Genomic DNA, 27173 nt, shown 5'->3' with positions numbered 1-27173 from the left:
GAGGAATGGTGGGGCTGGATAGTAAAAGACTGTCAGGGTGAATGGGAATGGAACAGAAACACACAACGATGTCAATTTCAGGCATGTTTAATTGTGCTCTCCATGTCCTGTGTAAAAGGGATGCCAAGAAAGCATGTAAAGGTCGGAGAGTGACTCTCTAGGGAGAGATCTGAACAGAACATAAATGTATGAAAACATTAGAATATGAATAAATTTGTTCTAATCCACCACACCCACCTTGAAAGGAAAAAAGATCAGGTATATTCCTAGGGAACAAATATGTATGATAGCAATGTAATTTGAAAGACTGACCTCCAAGTATGAGGAAAATAGAAACTGGACTTAGAACTTCTACTGGTGTCAGAAGCTATTATTGCTAATGGTTAGGAGACAACTTCTTGATCTGGATTTTTCATCTCCTCTTCAAAGTGCCCTTTACCCTTCTTCACTTTGTTGCAAGCACTGCTTTGTCCTTTCACTCCTAATTTTCCAGTGGTGTTTCGGTGTTCCTCCTTTTGACTCTCTATTTTCTCTAGGAGTCTCGTGTATATACATAACAGACAAACAAACAAACAAACAGGAAATCACCTCCCATCAATCAGTATTTACTCTGGGTAAGCTGTCAAGTGACTAACAATGACTATACACATCTTCAATCTTGTTGTATCTATTTTTTATATCTATTAAGTCTGTGTTCCAAATGAGAGGAAATTACCTGCATTCTGCATTTCATTATCATTTCACTACAGCATAGGAGTTTTTATACACATACACACATACACATACACACACACATAAGGACAACTTATTATGACCTTATTTCTACTGGTATAAAAAGTAAAACACCTTTAAAAGCAACATAGATTCCTTACCTCAGCCAAATCTTCATAATCTTTACATTTTAAGTCAGTCCCCAACTTAAGCCAGATAGCTAGATGTTTATTGGTGTGATTTGATAAGGGATGAGAGGCTGTGCAAAAAATAAATCTCCCCTCAACGTCCACCCATTCCAATTTATCATAACTTGGTGTCAAGCCACAGAAGGTCACCGTTAAAATGCAAATATATCATCTGGAATAATAACTCATACTGCCATTAGATTCTATTAGCATACTAGAATAAATTTATCATATTAACCTACAAGTCACTTGATATGACTTTAAGACAAGAGCACGGTATATTAAATTTGGGTGGTGGGATAGAAGAAAGAGACTAGTCCAGAATATGAGGCAAGGCCTGGGATAAAAAGGAAGCCGGGGTCCCCTGGGGGGACTGATGTCAAAAACAGAAGGAATAAACAAATTTGCCTGGAGCAATCTTGCCCAGATGATGAAAAAGCACTTTCACTTCTGAGTGTCTGGTTTTGAGATGATTTAAAACATGGTCATTATTTGCTTGAAATCCTGCAGGAAACTTTGAATTATATATGTACATATTGTACTAGTTATCTTAGAAATGTGATTGGGCTGCAATTATGTCAGTAAAGCTCTAACTACCAAAAGAAAATTGTATGGCATTCTCTATCATGCCTGGACAAATTTAGATGATTGAAAGCATAAACCAGGCCATATTTTATACTACATCTACGTAAAGAAAAGCAGGAAAAGTCTTAGCTCATGCATGCTGGATGCTAAAACAACTTTGGGACTGAATAGTAGAAAGAGCGTTCTCCTCCGGGAAAATGGACGCTGAAATACAGTAGCAATCCGGCCTCAGCTACACAAAGTCAGGATCGTGATTCACTGACAGCACTGCTGAGCTCCATATGGTTTAAAAACTCTAGCCAGAAAGTCAGTTTTTCTGGAAATGGCAAATTACACTTAACTATTGTAGCTAAAGACACACTTCGCATAATTCTCAGACACAAATCGTGGTGAACTGTAAACTTACATTGTGGCGTGTGCAACTAGAACAACAGTAAACACTGCATCTTGTCTCTTTTAACACCATAATTTTTTACTCAACAAAGGTCTCTTAATTCCAGGACCTACTAACAGTGCTCTTCATTTTATGAGCTATGCATATGGAAGTACCTAGTAAGGTACCAGATATATGCATATTAGGTGCTTGATAAGCATTTGCTAAATCTGAACCTAGGAAAACAAAATGATTTTAAAAATGTATCTCTCAGTAAACTTTAATCACTGGTGTCTTCAAATAATGCAATGCCAGATCACTTGTATTCCCTCTGAAATCCCATTTGACTAGATGATACAAAAAGGACTTGACTACTGCCATGACAGATATGTGAGCTGCGTGAGCACTTCCTATCTGTATATATTTTATTTTATACCTGGTTTTCAAATAGTTTCCCCTCTCATTCTTCTTTGTCTGCTCCACATATTTCTTTTATTGGGAAATAAAATGCCTGGCTTCTCAGTTTTTACCACCAATACTGGCAGAGCTAGATTTTAGTCATCTTAATTCACTTGGAATTTCTTGTAGGGTTGCCATATTTAGTGAAAAAAAAAATAGGATGCCCAATGATATTTGAATTTCAGATAAATTAAATTTGAAATGCAGAATAATTTTAAGTATGTCCCATGCAATATTTGAGACACACTTTTACAAAAAAATTTTATTTGTTGTTTCTCTAAAGTAAAATTGAAGTAGACATTCTGCATTTTATCTGGCAACTCTACTGACTTAATAAAATCATAGATTATGACTTTGAACTTACCATGCTACAGATAAGGTGCCTGAAGCATGGAGATAAAGAAACTGATGTCACTCAAAAAGGCACTCAGTAACAGCCTTGACTACCACCCAGGCCTTGAAACCTCCAGTCAACAACTCTGCTAGAATCTTGCCTCCCTGTAAAACCATCTGGTTAAATTTATCCAATTGCCATTGTTTAACTGAATATATCTCATTACTGGCTCCCAAGGGTACAGGGCATTTTCATTACAGCTGAATGGTGAGTTCTACTCTGCCCCACCAAACATACACACACAATTATAGCAAGGTCTTTTTTTGTAATAAATTTGGTAATCAGTTTACTATTATCTTCATTATACAAGTATGATATTGAATTGTAGTTGTTTCTATACATACATTTCTTTCCAATAAGAGTACATACTCCTTGAGGTCAGGAACTCAATTCATCTCTAGCACAGGGTCCTGACTTACAGGGGCCTTTCACTAAATACTTAAGCTCTAAAAACTATTCAACTGTTTAAATGACAGTATAGTATTCAAAAGGGAAGTGATCGGCTGGGTGCAGTGGCTCATGCCTGTAATCCCAGCACTTTGGGAGCCTGAGGCAGGTGGATCATGAGGTCAAGGGTTCGAGAAACCCCATCTCTACTAAAAATACAAAAATTACCTGGGCGTGGTGGCATGCACCTGTAGTCCCAGCTACTCAGGAGGCTGAGACAGAAGAATTGCTTGAATCCAGGAGGCAGAGGTTGCAGTGAGCCGAGATCGTGCCACTGCATTCCAGCCTGGGCTACAGAGTAAGACTCCATCTCAAAAAAGAAAAAAAAAAAAGGAAGAGATCGCCTTCAGTACACCCTACATAAAGATGGGATGTCCAGAATAAAGATCTCTCTTTGAGGTCTACATATTTGGAATATAGAAACATACTCTTACACACAGTAATCTTTTATGACATCGTCAAAATAAATATACTCATACATATTAGCTTTGGTGCTAATCTGATACTAGGAATAATTACTTCTTTGACAAATGATAACCAATGTTATTTGAGCAGGTATTACATTCTCTCACAATCTCATTCAATCCTTATAAACTACTACTTTGCATGCTCATTTAAAAAACAGGTAAACTGAAGCTTGTCAAGGTTAGTAATGCACCCAACATCCCCACAGACCACAGCAGAGTCTGGACTTGAATCCAGGTGTCTCCAATTCCAAGTCCACGTGTTTAACTACTACTCTGTGACAGTTCCACCGGTGGTCTCACATCCCAATGTGATGTGAGTTGCTGGAGTGGTGGGGGGTGGTCCCAATATCAGCTACTCCTTAGAGGGGAGGCACCTAAATTATAGCTATTATTTTCATAGGTAACATGCTCACTTCCTGGTATACATAAATGTTTTATTTATGTTACTTTTTATGAAGTTATCATTCAGGAAGTGTGTTCATGCATTTGCTTCACCCTGCGTCTCTTTCTGGTTGGAAGAAAAAATACAGATCACATTTTTATTGACTATAATTACAAAAATATTTGAATTTAAAATTTAAAAATGGAAGAAAGTAGAAATAAATTATTAAACTGAACTACTGACTATAGGGAAATACTCAGTGGTGCACAGTTTGCATTTAAGTGTAAATGAGCTTTACTCAAGTCAGTAAGAAAAACTCAAACTTATAATCAAGTGAATTTTAAAATATGCATAATAGAAATAAACTATTTAGATTTTTCAAGTCCCATTTTAATATGGCTATCAAATTTCTTTATAAATCACCTAATCCATGATCCATTATTCTCTTGTTGATGTATATTTTTACTACTGAAAATCCTAGTTAATTTTATATGTATTTAAAATCACCTATAAAGTAGATCTTCTAAAACTTGTTTAGAGAAAGTGATACAAAATATGACAAAGTTCATTGGACTTTGTTAGTTTTAAGTATTCCAGGACTTACTTTCATATTAGCTTTTGAATGTTAGCTTACATCAGAATCACCTGGGATGCTTATTAATACATCCACCTCCAGATATTCTGCTTTGGTAAATCTGGGGCAGAGTCCTTGCATCTCCATTTAAAAAAAATCATCCTGTAATTCTACTTCCACACTTCTACCTTGAGATAATGACTGCTTTTTGTAGTTGTTTGGTTTTGGTTTTATTTTTTTGAGACACAGTCTCCCTCTGCCCCTCAGGCTAGAGTGCCATGGTATGAGCTCAGCTCACTACAACCTCTGCCTCCCAGGCTCAAGTGATTCTCCTGCCTCAGCCTCCCAAGTAGCTAGGACTACAGGTGTGCACCACCACACTTGGCTAATTTGTATTGTTAGTAGAAACGGGGTTTTGCCATGTTGGCTAGGCTGGTCTCAAACTGCTGGTCTCAAATGATCTGCCCGCCTTGGCCTCCCGGAGTGCTGGGATTACCACCACACCCACCTGCCTCTCCATTTTAATTATAGAAGTTAATTCTGACACAGGTGGAGCCAAAATTTCACTTGAAGAAACCTTGATTTTTATCCTCCACTATGGCATTTCCCACAAAAATATAAAATGAAATGAAGATGAATGCAGTGGTTCTCAACCCTGGCAGCACATCAGAATCACTAGGTCTAGAACCAGGCCAAGTTCGCTAGGCAATTCTCATCCAACAGTCAAGGTTGAGAAGCGCTGGCTCAAGCAATAAAAGACATGACTAGAGAGTACTGCCACACTTTTCTTTATGTTGCTTGTAGAATACATCTTAATTAAAAAGTAGAACTTGCATTTAGAAGTAGCACCACCAACAAAAACATTTTTGTGAAATCTCTTCTTCTTGCATTCCTTTGCGACTTGTGGCAGGAATAGGGGACTCTCAGGGTAACCATCCACATAGGAGAAGGCCTGCTTTCCCCTCATTTCCAAAAAGACTGTGAAAGTTAGGGATGCTCTTACAGCAGCAGAGTTCGCCACCCTTTGCACTACCTCATCTTTTGATCTAACAATTTTTTTGTGAGTGCGGCAATTGCCACAGCCAGCTTGGAGAACCTGGCCTGCTGATTCCAGAAATATTGGCCCCTTGAGTGCCTTAGAAACCATAAAAGAAGAGTTGGTTTGTACAGTCAGCTTTATTACCCTTTCCCCACTCCCATTTCTATGATTGATATGGTTTGACTCTATGTCCCCACCCAAATCTAATCTTGAAATGTAATCTTCATAATCCCCATGTGTCGAGGGTGGGACCTGGTGGGAGGTGATTAGATCATGGGGGTGGTTTCCCCAACACTGTTCTCATGAGATTGAGTTCTCATGAGACTGATGGTTTTATAAGTGCTTCACAGGTTCTCCTTCACACACTCATACTGTCTCCTGCTGCCTTGTGCAGATGGTACCTGCTTCCACTTCTGCCACGATTGTAAGTTTCCTGAGGTCTTCCCAGCCATGTGGAACTGTGAGTCAATTAAGCCTCTTTCCTTTATAAATTACCCAGACTTGGCTATTTCTTTATAGAAATATAAAAATGGACTAATACAATGATTTTCTACTGAAATGTAGAGAACAAAGAAGAGGCACCTTCATTCACTTCTACACAGAGCATCAAAGCTGCCCCACTATGATGAGAAATGTCAAAGGCACATCCAGAGCAAAAGTATTTAGAAAATTAAAGAAGTTGACTCTCAAAGGTTTGCCAAGGAGGCAAGCCTTTACAAGTATCAGCTCAAGGCTCAATTTAACTTGCAAATTGAGCTAAACAGGGTGACCCTGGTTTTGTTTGTCTGTTTATCTCAGTGTGCAAAATATTTTTTTCCGACTATGATGCATGATGTGTATCTTTAACCATGACTGTAATAGGGCAAATACTTTGTGTGTTTCTTCTCAAACCCATGTGTGCCAATTATATTTGTTATTGTAATTTTGCAATTTAATTATATTGCATAAGATGCACTCTGAGTGTAAACAGGGTTTGTTGTTGTTTCAAAACTAATCCTAAGGCTTTCAAAAAGATCTTTGATAAAAGCAAATTTAAATATTTTGTGTAAACAAATGCCAGTGTAACTTCCAAGTGGATCAAGGATTCAAATGTAAAAAATAAAAGCACGACAGTACTAGAGAAAAACACTGTGGATAATTGCTTTATAATTTTCAAGTGCTTTACTACGAATCAAAATCCTAAAAACAAATAAGAAAAGGTTGGTAAATTCAACTAAATGTCTAAAACATAAATTCAACTAAATGTCTAAAACATGCATAACATGAAATACCATAAGCAAAATTAAAAGGCAAGCAACAGACTGCAAAAATACTAGATTACATATAAAGGGCTAATCTGAACATATTAAAAGTTCATAAAAACCCATAATACAAAAATCAACAAATAATAGAAAAGAGACTGAGAAATAACAGAAATTCAATAAAAAAGGAATAACTGACTTTAAAACATATAAACTCTATATCAACTCCACTAATAATAACAATAACAACAGCCTAAATGTACTATGTGCCAGGCACTAGTCTAGCTCTTCACACATACTAACATATATAATTCTTAAAGCAGCCCTATGAGGTGGTTATTCTTTTTCTCTGCAGTATATACACCAGGATATTAGAGACACCAAAAGTTAAGACATTTGCCCAAGGTCACAGAGCTGGTAAGTGTTAGAGCCTAAATTTAACCCTGAGTGGTGGGTTCCAGAGGCTGTGTTCTTAACCACTATGAATACTTCCTTTTATAATGGGAGAAATCACATTAAAATCACATTGAGATATAATTTTTTACCTCTCATACTGGCAAAATTTTAAAAATTTTCTAACAAACTGTCTTGGCAAAGCAGTGGAGAACACAGGCACTCTAACACTTTGCTGGTGACATGTAAACACAACACCTACAGGGGGCAATCCAGCAATCTCACTCCTAGGAATTTATCCCACACATATAATTGTACACATGCAAGATCATATATTTCTGAGGTTATTATTCTTACAGCATTGCCAGCAATAGCAAAAGATTGGAGAAGCTTTACTTGTCCATCATAATGTCACAGCCATTCAATAAAATACTATGCGACCATAAAAAGAAGAAAGCAGTCTTCTATCCACTAATATGGAATGACCTCCAACATACAGCAAATGCAAAAGCAAGATGCAAACCAGTGGGTATAGTGTGCTATCTTTTGTGTAGAGAAAAGGAATAAGAATATGCATTTGTTGGACATTCTAGGGAGTAAGAAAAGAGGATTCTGAATTCCAAACCCAGGTCCATTCTCAAAGGAAAATCTTTGGCCTAACCTCAAAACATTGACAAATAAGTAGACCCTATGCCTTTTAAGTTAAAAATAAAATGATTAAATATGAATTCATTATTTTCATATGAGTTTCCACTATAGCCAACTTTGTCAGTTAATCTAATCACGGCTTGATGGGGTTTAAAGGTGACGCTCTAGGAAAAGTGTCTTCTGCTTAAAGGACCCTCTACATAGTAGTGCCACTCACTACCCAAGTGCAGTGACTGCCTCCTCTGTCCTTGTGCTTCTGCACTTTCTCCTTCATTTGAGTTTCCATTTCTCTGCATTATTCAGAAAAATTTTCTATCCATGCTCTTCCTGAGGTCTTCAGTCATACTAAGTATACAGAACTCACCAGAACAAACTAGTGGGGTTTTGGGGGGTTTTGTTGCTGTTGTTGTTTTTGAGACAGTCTCCTTCTGTCACCCAGACTGGAGTGCAGTGGCACGATCTCAGCTCACTGCAACCTCTGCCTCCCAGGTTCAAGAGATCCTCCCACCTCAGCCCCCCAAGTAGCTGGGATTACAGGCACACAACACCAAGCCCAGCTACAAACTAGTGCTGTGAAAGGACATTGTGTAGGGTTGCTATGATCTGAATGTTTATGTCCCCACAAAATTCCTGCTGAAACCTAATCACCAATTTGAGTATTAGGTGTTGCCTTTGGGAAGTGATTCTGTCATGAGGGTGGAGCCCTCCTGAATGGGATTAGTGGCCTTATAAAAGGGGCTCAAGGTTGCTCATTGTTACTTCCACCTTGTGAATACACAGTTTGAAGGCACCTTCCATGAACAAAATAATGAGCTCTCACTAGACACAGAATCTGCCGGCACCTTGTTCTCAGACCTCCCAACCTCCAGAACTGTGAGAAACAAATTTCCGTTTTTAAAGCCACCTCATTTGTGGCATTTTGTTATAGCATCCTAAACTTCCTAAGACAAGGGTCATCCAGAGAAAAGAGATTTTGTTGTGTTTATTCTACTGCACTAAATAACAAGGCCAAAATATGTTACTATTCTATATTTTTTATCATAAAAATATATTTTGGTTTGCGCCAGGTGTGGTGGCTCACACCTGTAATCCTAGCACTTTGGGAGGCCGAGGCGAGCAGATTGCTTGAGCCCAGAAGTTTGATACCAGCCTGGGCAGTACAGAGAAACCCTGTCTTTACAAAAAATACAAAAATTAGCCAGGGATGGTGGTGCCTGCTGTGGTCCCAGCTACTGGGGGAGGTGGAGGGTAGAGGCAGGAGGATCCCTTGAGCCCAAGACATTGAGGCTGCAGTGAGCCCAGATCACGACACTGCACTGCAGCCTGGGCAACAAAGTGAGACCTGGTCTCAAAATAAATAAATAAATAAATAAATAAATATAAAATTATTTTGTTTTGCTTCTTAAAGCAAGCAAATATATTATTTTTCTGGAAGTATCCTAAATCATACAACTTCACAAACATTTTATTTTTAAAAAACCAACCTTATTGCTTTACATAGGTCAATGTTTTATAATTCATGCAATAAATTATTTATTTTAGGAACTACTTTCACAGAAAAGTAAGTAGACAACTGGCTCCTTCATAAAGCTACTTTAGAAAGCATGCTTAAGTAGGAAGTAAGCTATCCCTAAAATATCTTAATTACCTGTCTAGAAGGGAATTTGGAATCTTTTAAACAAAGAAAAATGTATTCTTTGGCACCAGATTACGTATGCTCCTTACTGAGTGAACTTCAATGCATTTTGACTTCCAGTACCTTAAACTGTAAAGCACAAACCATTTCTTGGCCAACGTAAGTCAATAAAATATAAAAAGAAAATAGTTTTACATGCTTCAATAAGGATGTGTCTACAAATTGCTCACAAATATAAAGAATGCCATTTTTATTTTAAGAATATATTTAGAAAAGGTTTAAATGATAGGCATTTTTATTATGCACTTGAATCTGCTCCACTGGAGAGCACATTGTCCTGTCTCTAAAAAATATTCATTTCCTGCCTTAAAAAGCCAATACTTTAAATAGCGCATAGTAGAAAGCGCTGTGCACAAATAGAATGCTATGGGAATTCAGAAGCAAAAGTTAATTCTTCTGGCTGAAGGAATCATAGATGGTAATGGTATTTTTAGATTATTGTTCTGTAATAATATAGTACCCTACCCTCACACTATATATTATTTATTATTTTAATGTATAATAAAATATAGTAGTATTTTACTAAAGTTGGGCTTGATCATGTGACTTACTTTGGCCAATGAAATTTCAGCAAACATGAGACTAGCAGATGCTTTAAATATACTCATTTTTATACTTTATCATGTATTAATTAGACTCAAAATGATGAGAGACTCATGGGTCAAATCTGAAGCAAAGCAAACCCCAAAGCAAGTCCAGCCCACCATGATTGAAAACACAGCTGTCCAGCTGAGCCCAGCCCTAAAGCAGCCAAACCATAGTCAACCTGCAGATGCCTGAGCATGAGATGTCGTGGTAAGTCACTGAGATTTTGAGTTTTTTATGTGGCACTGTATTAGTCCGTTCTCATGCTGCTATGAAGAAATACCCGAGACTGGGTAATTTATAAAGAAATGAGGCTTAATTGACTCACAGTTCTCATGGCTGGAGAGGCCTCCGGAAACTTACAATCATGGCAGAAGGTACCTCTCCACAGGGCGGCAGGAGAGAGAATGAGTGCCGAGAGAAGGAGAAAGCCCCTTATAAAACCAACAGATCTGGTGAGAATTCACTCACTATTATGAAATAGCACGAGGGAAACCACTCATATGGTTCAGTTATCTCCACCTGGTCCTGCCCTTGACATGTAGGGGGTTATTACAGTTCAAGGTAAGACTGGGTGTGGACACAGAGCCAAACCATATCAAGCACTATTGTGGCAAAAACTGACTGATGATGGATTTTGAAATTCACATAAAGGATGGATAGAATTTAACTACGTGAAAAGGAAAGAAAGGGCTTACAAGGCTGAAGACTCATGTGAGTGAAGACATCTTCCAATCCATCACTCAGCTAGACCTTTCTTTCTTTGAAATATTTATTTATTTGTTTGTTTTTAATTTTGCCGGGGAGGGAGTCTTTTCTCCATCATATCCTCTCTGAGGTCTTTGCAATATTTTTTGTGTCAATCTGTTTCCTTCCATTCTAACTACTCTGACCCCAGTTGAATTCATCTTCATATCACACCTATTACTGTAAGAGTCTCCTAAAATGCCTTCCTCACTTAGTCTCTTTAAACTGCCCTATACATAAAGGCAAAACAAATGGTGCTAAAAAAAAGATCACGTGAAGTCATTGAGAAACCTCCAACACATCCCTGTGCAGACTGAACTGACAAATTTGTCAATCCATTCCTTCATTTTGGTCTATATTTTCTGAGTACCTGTTACATTTCAGCATTGTTACCAGATGTGGGTAATGAAAAACCAAAATTAGCCATGGTCCCTGATCCAAAGGAAGCTAAAACTCATGGAAGAGATGAGCAAGGAAATCAGCTGTTACTCGGCAATGAGACAAGACTATCATAGAAATGTGCAGAAAACTGGCAAACTTTTGGGACCGGGGACAAAATATCTTCTCAAAAAAGATGATGCTTAATTTGAGGTTTTTTGTTTAGTTTTGTGTTGGAGTAGAAATTAACTCCAGGAAGATGACTGACAGGGGTCAGGTAAGACTAGCAGGGCATACCAGGCAGGTAAACAGCATGGATGAGCACAGTGATGGTGCCGATGGTGCCGCAACACAAAGATAACATGGTTAGAATCAAAGGGTGCACGTGGAGAAGAGAGGTGCCTGCATATCCACAAAGCTGTTAGACATCCTGTAAGCTCCACACCCTATGCTATTGCTTACAACATGTGGTCACTGTTGTTTATGTTGTCATTTAATAAATCAAGCCTCAGGATTGAATAAAAATTTGGAGAATGTATGCAATTAATACAGTAATCTTAAAGGTCATCTTCACACCAACACAAGGAGCAAAGCAGGAAGGGTAGAAAAAACAGCAAACTAGGAACCAGAGGCAGGCTTCCGTATGGGTTCCACTTGTCCCAGACCTGGTTCATTAGCCTGGTGACCTTGACAAAGATGCTTGGAACCAGTCCCCTCAATAGTAAAAAGCAGGCCATATTTCCTGGTTATTCATATTTTGTTGTCATGATCAAATGATATGCATAAAAGCACTTCCCAATTTGAAAAGTGCTACACAAATTCTAAGCATTCCTACTAAATGTAAGAGACTGTACATTTTGTAAAATGCCAACTCCAATTTATCAGAAGTAATCACTAGCTTCTCCATAATTTTTCAGAGTGGCTTCATGAATGAGTGATAATATCTTCTAATCTAATTAGAGTTCAAAGCTGAATTTCAGAAACATGTCCAATAGACCAGATCTCCATATGTCACAGAGCCATTATGCAAGAAGGTGGAGAAAAGTTCAGAAAAATGGTTTTTTTAAAAAAAGTTTTAAATAAAATTAAAGACTACATGATCTCTTAAAAGAAAAAAAAAGCTCAGATGAGACAATAAAACAATAAAGGGTGATAAAAAGTGAGCAAGCAGAGCTCTAGGAAGAAACAGGAGAAAAAAACTAAAACAGTTACAAAATAAAAGCTACAATAGAAGTAACAATAAACAGAATAAATATGAATGAAATGGTCAGGGACTCCAAACAAGCTGGAGAGAGTAATTCAAAACAAATGGAAAAAAATTGAAAGCGAATTTTATAAAAGATATATGAAGGAGAGATTTTTAAAAAAATCTAACATAAGCATAATGAGCATCTAGAAGGAATCAGTCAAGTAAATGAAACAGACCAAAATTTTAAAATGTAATGAAACAAAAGCTTTTCTGAATTTATGCTTAAACTTTCCAATCAAAAAATAACACTAATTTCACATAAGATTAATAAAGTTTTCTTAGTAAATAAATGCTTTAAAAAGAAACACCATAACCCACAAAAAGAAAAACAGTGATAGAGAAAACTATCAAACGTAAGTTGCTACTAAGCCTCAAGAACAAAGAAAGATCATGGGATATTCAAGGAGAAAAAAATCTAACCATATGCAAGGTGGAAAGATTAAATTGATCTCATCATTCTCCGCAGTAGCATGCAATAACAGAAGGCATTAGTGTGATCTCTAAAAACAAGGGTAAAAAAGTGAGATTCAATGATCTTATATTCCTCCAAGTTGCCTTTTAAGTATGAAGGTAATAGACACTCTCAAACTTGCACAAAATCAATGAGCATATAGCTCTTCTTGAAAAATTACTCCACTAAAATTTTAAAACAAACAAAAGAATGGTGACAAAACCTAAATTCACTGAAATAGTACAGTATTTCATATATTTAAGATAAAACTATTAGAATTTTCATAACAGAATATTATAAATCCTGACAATGTCAAAAGATTATAACTTAAAAAATAACTGTAAGATGGGAAAGAGCTGAGAGTGGACTAATTTCTTCAGCTTTACACCAAAAAGTCAATGGTCTTGTTGAAAATTGGTAGTTCAAAAATAGTCTGTCTGAAATTGTAGTTAAAATAATTCTTTTTTAATTTTTAATTTTTGTGGGTATATAGTAGATGTAAATATTTATTAGGTTCATGAGGTGTCTCGATACAGGCATACCAAGTGAAATAGTCACATCAGGGTAAATGGGGCAACCATCCTCTCAAGCATTCATCCTTTGAGTCATAAAGCATTCAATTATACTCTTTTAGTTATTTTAAAATATACAATTAAGTTATCATTGACTATAGTCACCCTGTTGTGCTATCAAATAGTAGATCTTATTCACTCTTTCTAAATGTTTTCTGTACCCCTTAACCCTCCCACCTCCTCTCCAGCTCTTCACTATCCTTCCCAGCCTTCTACTCTATGATGTCCTTAAGTTCAATTAATTTGATTTTTAGATCCCACAAATATATGAGAACATGCGATGTTTTTCTTTCTCTGCCTGGCTTGTTTCACTTAACATAATGATCTCCAGTTCCACCCATGGAACTGCAGGCATAAAAAGGAATGTGAGATCCTGTGATTTGCAACATGACAGGATGTCTCATTCCTTTTTATGGCTGAATAGTACTCCACTGTGTATATGTACCACATTTTCTTTATCCATTTATCTGTTGATGTACTCTCAGGTTGCTTCCAAATCCTGGCTATTATGAACAGGACTGTAACAAACATGAGAGTGCAGATATCTCTTCAATATGCTGATTTCATTTATTTTATGTATATACACAGCACTGGAATTGCTGGATCCTATGGTAGCTCTATTTTTAGTTAAAAATAACTTACTTTATAGATTTGTATTTATCTTTTGCTCTTGAGATTGTCTTTTATAAGTTGATATAACTTGTAAATATAACAGTTTCCTGTAGTTCAGGAATTCTTTACCTCACTTCAGGTTTTTTCTTTTAAAGTCAAATGGAATGAAATATTTTTAATTAAAATATTAATGCTATGATCTAACTTTTATAAAATCATTTTTCATCTGTACATATGCATCAAGAAAAGTCTGGAATGATATACATCTGATACTATGTATTAGTCTGTTTTCACACTGCTGATAAAGACGTACTCAAGACTGGGAAGAAAAACAGGTTTAATTGGATTTACAGTTCCACATGGCTGGGAAGGCCTTAGAATCATGGCAGGATGTGAAAGGCACTTCTTATATGGCAGTGGCAAGAGAAAATGAGGATGAAGCAAAAGCAGAAACCCCAATAAACCCACCAGATCTCGTGAGACTTATTCTCTATCACAAGAATAGCACAGGAAAGACAGGCCCCCATGATTCAATTATCTCCCCCTGGGTCCCTCCCACAACACGTGGGAATTCTGAGAGATACAATTCAAGTTGAGATTTGGGTGGGTACACAGCCAAACCATATCAACTATCAATGGTTATTTCAGATTAGTAGAATTTGGGGTAGCTTTCCTTTGCTTTAGTTTTTAGTTTATTGTATCACTTAAAGTTTTCTTTTCAATGTACAATTTTTATAGAAATATCTAAGTCTTTTTAAGAAAACTGAAAAACTTTAGTAAAGAAGGCAAACAGTAGAGCAAAATTTGTATTAAGATCTGGAATAAGACAACTCCTAATAATTAGCACTAAACCTATCTCAGATCTTCCTTCCTGGTGGCAAGGTTGAAAAGGTAAGACAATGAGTTACGCATTTTTAGTGTATGGTAAAAGAAAGCAGAACAAAATCATCTTGAAAGAAAGAGACCAGTGTTAGTTGAGTAGCTACCATGTGTCCAGCACTGTGTCATGTATTTCTTACAATCCCATGAAATTCTATTGGCTCATTTTTCAGATGAGGAAGGCCAAATAAGTAACTTGATGTGCATTCCCACAGCTGGTCAGTGGCAAAGCCCAAATAGGAATCCAAGTCATATGATCTCAAAATTATGCTCTAGTCTCTCCAGTTCTCTGCCTCCCAATTTCTGGACCCCAACTCTAAGAGAAACTAATCTCATTTATTATTATATAATAAAGTGTCCAGTTACTGCTGTGTGAAAGCATTCAGTTAACCACAAGCTCAAAATCAAGTTGAATCTCAATATCAAAAAAATAAGCCAATTAATTATGTGGTAGCACACTGTTAACTACTGATAGAGTTCATACTATGGTATTGCCATGATGGAAAAGTGCCAAGTCTAGTATTGTTCAAATAAATGATGGGAAACATAGAAAACTATGTAAAACATTTCTTATCCCAAGTCTTTTTTTACACTAATTTGCATTCCTCTCACTTCAAAGATTCTTATGCCATGGGAGCAACTGTTGTAAAGAAAATAAGAATGAAAAGCAAAAACTTTTCAACAATAGTCCATTGAACATTACAGCCCCTATCAAAACTGTAACTGTATATTCTAAATAATCCCAAGACCTTTTGCAATTCAAACTTTCTTTTGAAATTCTTATTTATTTTCTATTACTTGACAAGTAATGATGAATATGACAAAGTATGTCTCTATTTTGATATATCACAGAAAATATAAAACCTATACAAACATATACTTTTCAAAATGATGGGAGTAATAAACTAAGTATATCCCTACTTTGAATAAACAAGGATCAACAGATATGGAAACATAATCCCAATTTGCTGCAATAATTACCCTCTCTATAGATCAAGTTGGCCTTTGACAGTTACACATGGAAGAGTGTAACGTATACAAACCACCTATAGTCACAAAGACAGTTTTTTGGTGCCTCTCCCAATACATACAGTTTGTCTTTTCTCGTGTACTCTGTTTATCTTTCATTCATTTATTCATTCATTCAAGCAATTTTCATTGAATAGCCACTGAGTACCAGGCAATGTGATAGGCTAGTGATTAAGAAACGGGATAGGGTATTCCTCTGAGAATTCACAAGTCATTGGATGAAAAATGTGTAAATGGCTACTTGTAAATCAACTTACTAAGGGCCACAGTAGAGCTCTTGAAGGATGGAAGGTGAGAGAGGACAACTAGTTGGAGTTACCAGGGTGAATTCACATGGTTGGCCTTTGACTTCTCAATAGAAGGTGGCTTTTGCCAGGCAGAGAAGTCACACAGTGTTTGTGCAGCCAATGAAGAAAATATGGCTTTTAGAACTCTGAGACATGGTTCAAGATGATCCTCAGCCAGTAACACATAAATGATTATTTATTATAGGCAAATACAAATTTGCACAGTATTGCCAAAAATACAGCCTTATTAGTGTGTTGGCCATTGCCTATAATGTTGTGCTCTCTGTAGAGATGGGTGCATATGAGACAGAGCCACCTTACAGGTAGGTTAGGATTAGAGGATGGATACTGGGCTTTCCCACACTCCTGCGTGGACAACTTCTCCTCTAAAAATCTCCCCTCAGTCCTTAGTCTCTCCCTAGCTATGGCCAACCCTTCCCTACTCAGTCAAACTTCTAGAAAGGGTAGTTAAATTCCAATTCTGTATTTCCAGCACCTCATTTCTCCCTTACTTGTCAATACAAGTAATCTGGATTCCACCCTTCACTGTCAAACTCAAACTACTTGTGTTCTATCCACTGCACAACTTTCAGTGCTTAATCAACTTAATTCTACGAAGAAACCTGGAATTGTCCTGTTCCCTCTGGTTCATCTACTTCTCCAGCTGCTCTTCAGTCCTCGTAGTTGGCCCCTCCTCCTCTCACTGGTTCTAATATCCCCATAAATCTTTTTTTGTTTGGTCTTTTTCACCTTTAATACCCCTTCTTAGGTCACCTCACATATTGGCTTCAATATTACCTGTTTGCTGATGATCTCAGATCTATACTTTCAGGCCAGGCCACTCCAGAAACCCATATCCAAATTTTCAACTCTCTACAAACATCACTTGAGTTGCTTCAAAAGCCCTCAGATTCAAATGCACAAAACTAAACTTATGATCCTATGTCTTTTACAGTTAAACATATTATGATGAATTCTTTTCCATGAAAATCTTTTAAAATATTTTGAAAAATGCATCCTGCCCTCACTAAGCCTTTTATTATCAAGCAACTAGATCGTCTAACTTATCCAGATGTCAAATTTATAGTAATTTCAAACCAAAAGAAATGACAAATCTGTGAATACTGAAAAAATAGTTATCATAAGGTTCATTAACACAGGTTCAAAGAAAAGATCAGCTACCTTGTACCCAGGGTTTCTCATTATTGTATATAAAGGGAATACATTTGCATCATAGTGACTTTAACCAAAGAACTAATATTACTTTTTTTTTTTGAGATGGAGTCTCGCTCTGTCACCCAGGCTGGAGTGCAGTGGCGCAATCTCGGCTCACTGCAAGCTCCGCCTCCCGGGTTCACACCATTCTCCTGCCTCAGCCTCTCCGAGTAGCTGGGACTACAGGAGCCCGCCACCACGCCCGGCTAATTTTTTGTATTTTTAGTAGAGACGGGGTTTCACCGTGGTCTCGATCTCCTGACCTCGTGATCCGCCCACCTCGGCCTCCCAAAGTGCTGGGATTACAAGCGTGAGCCACCACGCCCGGCCCTAATATTACTTTTTAAAGATAAAAGATGATCAAGCCCCAATGAGTATGTTGTTCACAAGATAGAGAAACATACTATATATATATAACTGTATATATATATATAAAAAACTGTATATTCTAAATAATTTGGAGATATATATATATATCTATCTCTAATATATGTATCTCTAAAATTAAATTGTCAATATGCATTTATTAATTGTAAGTATGGAATTTCATATTTTAATTACTTAAATTCCTGATCTAATATATACAATCCCTGATTCCTAATGAAAAATATACAGGATAAAGCACAAAATGCTAACTATTGTCTAAACTAGCAGTTTCCCAATGTTTTTTAATCATAAATTCTTCATCAGTAAAAATTTCAGCACATACATATCTATACTTTATATACAAATTGTGCTTTACTAACATATTACATATAATAAAAATCTACAAAATATATTTTTTTCAAAAGGATAGAATTACAAATTAGAAATTTTAATTTCTTCTCATGGCTCAATGCATTGTACAATCATAGGGGATATTCTACTTTATAAAATTTATCAGTATAAGAAACCATTATCTCTTAATTGTCAACCAATATTTTCAATTGCAAACATTTCTTAAATCTTTACTACATACTTACTTAGAGTCTTAGTTCTTCTTGCCAAAGGTATCTTGACTCACCTTCCCTCCAAAAGTGATTAATATTGCTGACTCCAGTAAATCATCACTTAAACCTCTCAATTTCCTTCTTTTCCAACATCTATTTCTCACAGCTTATTAGACAGCTGACATTTTTAAAATCAGAATCTCAGTGTGCTAAAACAAAAACTTGAAGACGATGTAAAGGTGAAGCGACAATGCTATTTTCTCTCCGTCACGTCTAGGAATAGTGTGACCATTACCTCCCATGAAAGCACTCAGCCTTCAGATGTTTTTCTTATATCTACCATGCACTCAGGCTTTGCAAAGGCAGTTAATCAAACAGAAAACTGGCATAAAAATTAAAGATGAGACTTAGAGAAATAAAGTTTAACGACTTCAGCAATGAGAATGTAGAGTATGAATCAACCCAATGCAAAAACAAGCAAACATCTGAAAACAAATCAAAATAAATAAAATTATAATTTCTTTTTGTTCAAATTAATTCAGTGCATACTTCACCAATTAAACGAATGAACAATGGCAAGGAACAGGGTTGACATGTTTGTGGCCTTGTTAGTATATACATTACTTCATAATTTTATAAAATTGTAAAATAAAAAACCTAAGTTCATAAAATCAGCTAGTATCTACTAATATCCAGAACTTTTAAATTACAAGTATTATTGAACACTTTTTTCCTAAATAATACTATAATAGTACATAGTTGCACTACAAGTCACAAGAAATGTGTAAAAGGCAGTGTTTGCCATTTATATCTTAATGTACTGTACAGTTTCGTTACCAATTTCTACTGCCAATTTATTTTCTTCACTAAAAACACAGAGTACTTTTTCCCCTATGACAATGAATATTAACGTAGAATGTTAGGAAGGAATCTCTTGAAAATGGCTTTGATCTCTTCTGAGTTGGAAGAACAAAAAACATTTGTTACACCTAGACAGCGCTTCTGCTCATGTGACAGTTTACTTTAAAGATCTCATAGACTTAAAATCTATTCATTTTTAACAGACAAATATGAAATATCTACCCTATTTCTAGTAAACTAATTTAGTATAGTAAGCTACTTTAAATTATAACCTCCTGTTCATTTAATAAAATTAAGATTAAAATATAGCAACTTTTTAGATGGCAATAAATCAAAGTAATTCATGTTCTCTTTTTTAAAATACTAAGAAAATAATTCAGGTATAAGTGATGAAAATATAGAGAGTTGACTAAAACCTATCCCCTCTAAGTTTCTTTAAGGGTATAATAATTGTGATTTCGCCAGCAATCTAGGTTTAGTAAATGAGCCTCTGCCATAGACCTTGGAACTTTATGCTCAGTCTGGTTGCCTTCCTGATTACTAAGTCTTTCTAAATCAGAGCAAGCAATTTCTCTTTGTTTTACCTAATATTTGAAAATGGCAAAAAAAAAAAAAAAAATCCCCTGGGTCACTGAAAATTATCCTTTCATTCCAGCCGCCTGTTTCAAGTCAGTCAAAACATTCCAGACTTCAAAAGGAGGCTCTGCCTTCTTAGGCCATTTTGGTGTCCCTCTATGGTTGGCCTAGAAGGAATCGGTTATTTGGATAAATTAATTTCTGGAGCCTGCTGGCCTTCTAGAAGACCTCAATGTCTGACTGCAAATTAGTTCTACTGAACATGAAGAAATCCCTGGACAGGCTAGAAGAAATAAATGGTGATAAAATCTAATACTACAATGTTTGTAATGTGATTTTATTCTGCTATGTGGCTTGTAAGCACAGTTAATGTTGAATTAAATATTTTAAATTTTTAATAAAGGGCATGAAAGCAGAAAATCAGATCAGTATCCAAGTCATAGCAGAAAAGGCTAAAAGCCAACTTTAAAATAAAACTTCCAGCAGGAACCTTTTATGAGAACAAACAATAGTGTCCCAGTTTTTTCCACAATCAACTATGTATTTACATTACAGATACAAACCCCCTCATTGACCGCCCCCCTCCACTGAGGCAGGAAGTCATGCAGTTGAATTATGCTTTAGCTGGGCCTGTGAAGAAACTGCTAGGCAGTCCCTGAGCACTGCGCTGTGCAAGTGCCTTAGGAGAGCTTATCCTTAAGGAAGAGAAGTCCAGAGCCAAAACCAACAAACAGGGCCCCTCAAGCGGAACAATGGTCCAGAAAACTCAGCAAAAAAGAAAATAAACTTCATTGGCAGTTTGTTTTTGACTGTTAAGAGCTTAACTACAACTCTATCAAGATTTTTAAGAAGGTAAGAAGTTTCACACATACTGCATTCTCACAGCCGCTTGAGCGTTTATAGTGCAAATGTATCATCTTGTCTTACCACATCTAATCCACTTTAGGAGATACTTGTATCTTTTCTTTCCAAAGTAAACAGAATCACACCTCTGAGAAAGAGATGAAGAACACTTCCTCTCCCCACCTTCACACCCCCAGGGCCAGAGTTCAGCTTGAGTGAGCTGATTTAGCTCCTCATCAACTTTTGCTAATGCTATCTAAGGGTTTAAAACAGTTGGGATAATGAAGATCGGAAATAAAGACTAAAGCTGTGACTTTTTTTACATTCAAAAATATATGCATGCAAAATAACCTAAAATGCAGTATTCTCAAAAATTAAAAAAAGTTAACACATGTCATTTTAAAACTTACATAAGGAATTGCAATTACATTATCTTTGTAGTTAGCTGCAAATATATTCCGGTTCCCAAAATACCATGAATCTCAACAGGTAATTAAATTTGATAGTTAAAACAAAAATGTTTATCACAAGACTGGACACAACAGGTTAACTATTGTTCCAATCCTACACTTGAGTCGCCTCTTTTTTAAAAAAAAAATCTTTATTTTTTTCTAACTCAAATTAAGCCAGCATTACTTAGAATTGAATCAAAGAGAATATACACAGTATGACTAATACTAGATGGAAATGAACAATAGAAGTAGATACATATAGTAAATTAATAATAATAGCATCAACAAATACTGAGAACAAAACTACAAAAATGGCTGAATATGTTTTCAGTCATATCTTAATTCTGTCCTCAATACCACTCACATTTCAGTGACGTGGAATTAAGGCTAAGATCATTATATTTGTGAGTTTCATTTTAATTTAACTGAGATACTCATAGTCTAATTGTTTTGAAAAATGTGGAACTACATATGGGAATTATATATCATTTCCCATATGTAGTTCCAAATTTCGTTATATTTTGATATATAAAAAAAACAAAAGAAGTTAAACAAAACACTGTTCAAAGCAAAATGAAGATGCATCTGTAGATTCACTACAGAAATTTCTAAAAGTATAATGCATGGAAATGCATGCATCTATTAACCAGAGAAATCGCTGTAGAATTCTCTTCTGTAAAACTTTAAATGGTGAAGCAGGGTCTCTTAACATATATTTTTAAACCACCAAAATCTAAACATACTTCTTTTTTCCCCCAAATGCAAAAAAAAAATGTTAAGTGAGTTGCTTTATAAACCAGAAGTCAATGGTTTCCAAGCGTTTCACAAGCACGACTCTGTTATACTTTTCTCTCAAGGCTGCACATGTTTTCAAAGGTTTTTATTACTTAGTCACTAAGTAATCAGTTAGCCCATTTTAAGTTCAGATTTTTAACTATCAATCTGAGCTTCTATTAGAAAGATAATACAAGAAAGAGAAGAGAAAAGAAACAGGATAAGTTCCTTGAGTTAATTTATGACAAACTAAAGCTTATAAAGCTTATTGCTTAATCATGGATCATATGTCATTTTGCTAAATATTAAGAAGAATTAAGGGACTTTACTACATCATGGGGCTCATAGAGGGCTTGAAAACTAGCATGGAAATTTCAAAAGTATTTATAATCTGTATGTGCTTTATGTGAAACTTTCTGGAAAAATATAGCAAGGTTTCTTTAAAATTATATGCTAAACCCAAAGGAACAGCCGAGAGCATTATGCATTTTGCCTCCTTGAATATGGAAAAACCACCTTGATCCTTATAGCCCCATTTACTCTCTTTCATTAAGCACTAGGAAATAAATCATGAATTCACTAAATCTCAGCAGTGGAAAGGATTTTAGAAGTAATCCAGTTCCACATTATTTTCTATGCAGGAGTCTCCAATAGATTATCACCAAGCAATAATGAGCTAAAGCTGTATATGTAAAGTGCTTAGAATGGTCTCTGCTACATAGTAAGTGCCTAATACATGTTCTTTATTTTCTGTAGTAATAGGCACTGGACATCTCCAAAGAAATAGAACTAGTATCTCCCAAGAAAATCAGCTGATTTAATCTCTTTTTGTAACTTGTAGTGCTTAAGGACTGTTAGTGGTTTAATGACTTAAAAACATATGATGTATGGAAAATTCTGCTATCAATACAAACTTTTTTTTTTTTTGAGACAGAATCTCTCTGTCACCCAGGCTGGAGTGCAGTGGTGTGATCACAGCTTACTGCAGCCTTGACCTCCAGGGCTCAGGCGCTCCTCCCACCTCAGCCTCCCAAGTAGCTGAGACCCCAGGTCCATGCCATCACACCTGGCTAATGTTTTTATTTTTTGTAGAGAGTGGTCTCACTATGTTGCCCAGGCTGGCCTTGAACTTCTGGGTTCAAGCAATCCTCCCACCTTAGCTTCCCAAATGGCTGGGATTACAGGCGTGGGCCACTGCACCTGACCTCAAGCAAATTTTTTGGCAACAACTTGAAAGGACTCTTGGAACAAGTTAATATGCAATTCTATTATATTTTCATTTTGTAGCAAAATACACTTGTTAAAACTTTTCATTATAGGATTATAAAATTGTTTTTCTACCTTTACAAGTGCCTTTAGTATTTACTATCTTTTCTCATGTTTTAAGGTGGGTGAGAACATTACAAGAATTTCGGGCCTGGTCTTCCAAAGTAATATAAAAATGCATTCAGTTTTTTTTTTTTTTTTTTTTACGGAGTTTGGCTCTGTCACCCAGGCTGGAGTGCAGTGGCACGATCTCGGCTCACTGCAAGCTCCGCCTCCCGGGTTCACGCCATTCTCCTGCCTCAGCCTCCCGAGTAGCTGGGACTACAGGCACCTGCCACCACGCCCAGCTAATTTTTTGTATTTTTAGTAGAGACGGGGTTTCACCGTGTTAGCTAGGATGGTCTCCATCTCCTGACCTCGTGATCCACTCGCCTCGGCCTCCCAAAGTGCTGGGATTACAGGCGTGACCTACCGCGCCCGGCCAAAAATCTATTCAGCTCTTATTGGCAGTGAAGGTGAAAGCCGCTAACCTCAGTTACAATTACAGCAAATCAATCACCTTTGTCCCAAAAAGTTAATGTAACTTTCAAAGGACTCTAATGCCCAAAGTAATGAGAAGTTCACCATAGAATCTCATTGCACACTTGTGTGAATTAGCCCTGTTATTTCTCTTGCTGCCATTACTAATGGTTCTGTGAATTATAGTCCCCATTCAGTGTCATAAATAGATCATGTGTTTATTTGAAAATTTTTATTGGCTACCATTTCGTTTTAAGATGGCAGCCTGGCTCACAGTTTAAATTCCAAATGAGTAAGAAAGATGTATATCAATTTTGAGGTACCATATATTAGAAAATTATCCTCGGGCAAACAGAAAGACAATCATTTTTTTTAAGGCTAGATAAAATAAAATGAAATTGATGAAGTTAAAGTACAGATCTGATTTTGTTAGTCCATACTAAATAGTGGGTATACTTCTTTCCCCAAGTAATTTGGAAGCTGAGCAAACAGCTAATTCTAATGTGTAATGTAAACTTTTTAACAAATGAACTTTAATAAAAGCCAACTTTATAAATGAAATTTATAAGTTATTTGAGTTCCCTTTAATCACCAACAGCTTCCTCTTTTGAGAATACAAGTGGTCAATGCAGGCATAACTAACCAAATAGAAACATTTTTCAGATACATAATTTCACACACAAAATATTTTTGAACTCATTTTTAAAGTTAACCCTCCCAGTTTACCAGATGAGGCTAGGTAATCATGGTATTGTATTAATGTTTCACAAAAACTTAGATGAACACATCACTAAAAATCACCAATGTGAGCACTGAGAATGAATAAAGTAAAATGTGTACTTTGTCATTTTTCCTTATGACAGAAAAACCTAGTTTTTAAAATAGAAATTAGAAATGTTATATTAAATAATCAATCCCAAACCCAGTATTCATTTTTAGGCTTGTAAAATATGACCAGTATTAAAGTTAATACCTGAATATGCAAAGCATAAAATTTTATTCTTGAAAAACATCCCTGTGATAGCTATACTTTGAAAGAAATACAACAGCCTCATTAAAGAAAGAAATCATCACATACTATATACACTGCCAAATGTTTTTGATATAATAAAAAATGCGAGTATTTCTAAACATCAAAATAAATTACCATGAATTCTGGAATCCCTGAATGGAATTTTAGTTTATACCTGAATTAAGCAATGACAAGAATGGGTGAATGAATGTCATCCATTGCAATATTTGTACAGCCCAATACAATGATCTCTGGCATCCCTTTGTACTATGGACAGCAGATTTCAAAATGAAAAAAAAAAATTAAATAAAACCAGTAATTTTTTAAAAAGGTTTCTTTTCCCTTTTTACTTATAGAAGGAAGGCAAAAATGTTAAGGAGGACACAGGAAGTATTGTTTTTGTTTAGGAATACTGCCTGGAAGAAAACACACACATTTGTTGCCTTTTGAGATATGCTCTTGATAAACATGTAGAGTTTGTATGTTACTACATTGCTTACTAAAGGCATCATGATTGTCTTTTGATCCTCACAATCATTCTGAGATACCCAGTACTGACATACTATCCTCATTTTAGAGATGAAGATGGGGGCTCAGAGATGATCAGAGGTTTGCACACACTTGGGCAGCAGCTGAGTCGGGGCTCCAACGCAAGCGTTCCGTCGCCTGACAAACCCACGCTCCCTCCTCTACCCTCACAGGTATGCACTGAATTAACGTGGTAAGAATGCAAGTTCAGTTACTGTTTTATTGATACAAGATGGGAGTACAAAGTCACAGAGTTGCAAGAAATCAAAATTTAAAAAAATATATGAGAATGTGAGTGTAATTTATGTCATTTGAATTTGGGAGACCACTTAAGGAAATTTCATGAATTCCTTTGAAATATAAACATTAATTGATCTAATTTAATCTAGCGGAGTACCTTAGAAAAATTTCTTCAATGAATAGAATTTATTTGCACAAAAGACATGAAATTTTTCATATGCGATTGTTAACATATTTTGCCCACCTAATTTCATGTATTCTTGTACATAAGCTAAATTAATCTATATTATTAATTTCTTTATAATCCAATTTTTATAAAGGAACATTTAAAAAATTAACCTCGTCCTCAAATTATCAAAAATTTTCAATTAATGGAGTTCCAGTTAATGATGTTTAATAGCCGTGGTGTTTGTTTTTAGGGTACCTCTTACCTTCATGAAACCTGGCAGAGCAAAAAAACCTCTGAGCTTGATCCTGGCCTGTTTCCAAAGGTGCTTGATTCCCTGGAGACAAGTGGGGGGCTAAAGCTGCCACACTAGCAGGCCTGAAGATCTTTTTCTGTTTACAAAATCTTGGCTCTAGGCAATTGTACTTATTCACTCATTCAACCAAAACATTTTGCACATCAATGTGCAAAATATTGAAAGGACTGAGTCACAGAGGGAGAGTGGTTGTTTCTTTTGCATATTCTCTGCCCTCAAACAGCTCATGGCCTAGAAGGCAAACAGGCTTTTAAGTTTGGGTGAACAATACAAGCTAGAATAAAATATATGCTAATTAGCAGTTCAAAGCACTTATTGTGTGAAGAATTAAGATTCTGTTTCAGAGGAGCAGATAAAGATAAATAAATTGACATCTGAATGTACCCAGTCTACAAAAACACCCAGTGATAGATTCTGCATAAAACAGGAGAAAGAAGAGTCATATTAATTCTACCTATATAATTACATATATTTATATAATTAGTTATACATTGTATATATACTACTTAATATAATTAATTATATTCATGATCAAGCTTCACTTCTCTTCCAAAATACTGATTATCAATTTTAATGGAAAAATAGATTGATAGGATCCCTGTATTAGTTATCTATCACTGTGTAACAGATTTATTATCTCACACAATTTTTGAGGGGCAGAAATCTGGGAACAGTTTAGCTGGGTGGTACTACCTGAGGGTCTCATGAGAACATATCTTGGCTGTCTGCTGGGGCTGCAGTCATCTGAAGGCTTAACTGGGACTGCATGACCTGCTTGTAAGATGGCTCACTCCCATGGCTGTTGTGGAAGGCTTCAGTCCCTGGCCACATGTGCCCCACCACAGGGATGCCTGAGTGTCCTTGTAACATAGCAGCTGGCTTCCCCCAGAGTGAGTGATCCAACAGAGAGCAGGGAGAAAGCCATAGGGGCCTTTGTGACCTAGTGTCCACAGTGGCCACTGTCACTTCTGCTATTTTTTTCTCCCTATTAGAATTGAGTCACTAAGTCCAGACCACACTCAAGGAGAGGGTTCATCCAAAGGGCCCCTTACCAGGCTCCATCTCTTAAAGGGAGGAGTATCAAAGAATT

General features: G+C 36.2%; 1 protein-coding gene across 9 annotated transcripts in view; it reads right to left on the bottom strand.

The window, feature by feature from the left end:
• The window catches only part of EYA1 (EYA transcriptional coactivator and phosphatase 1), a 329028-nt gene extending 302102 nt beyond the window's left edge, over nt 1-26926 (bottom strand). For 5 of the 9 annotated variants that reach the window (XR_009214881.1, XM_058444181.1, XM_058444183.1 and 2 more), the window contains exon 1: nt 313-439. Coding sequence is in view for 1 of the 9 variants with exons in the window: in XM_058444189.1 (XP_058300172.1) it covers nt 26777-26789 (13 nt within the window). In the remaining 8 variants the exon portion in view is untranslated. Of the gene's footprint in view, nt 1-312; nt 440-26032; nt 26087-26776 lie in introns of those variants that run through there. The other 4 variants (XM_058444185.1, XM_058444188.1, XM_058444189.1 and 1 more) reach the window with 3 other exon arrangements.
• Between the last annotated feature and the right edge of the window lie 247 nt (nt 26927-27173).

Source organism: Hylobates moloch, unplaced genomic scaffold, assembly GCF_009828535.3.
Source record: "Hylobates moloch isolate HMO894 unplaced genomic scaffold, HMol_V3 SCAFFOLD_9, whole genome shotgun sequence".
Lineage (NCBI taxonomy): Eukaryota > Metazoa > Chordata > Mammalia > Primates > Hylobatidae > Hylobates > Hylobates moloch.
This window is presented reverse-complemented; position numbering and strand designations above follow the sequence as displayed.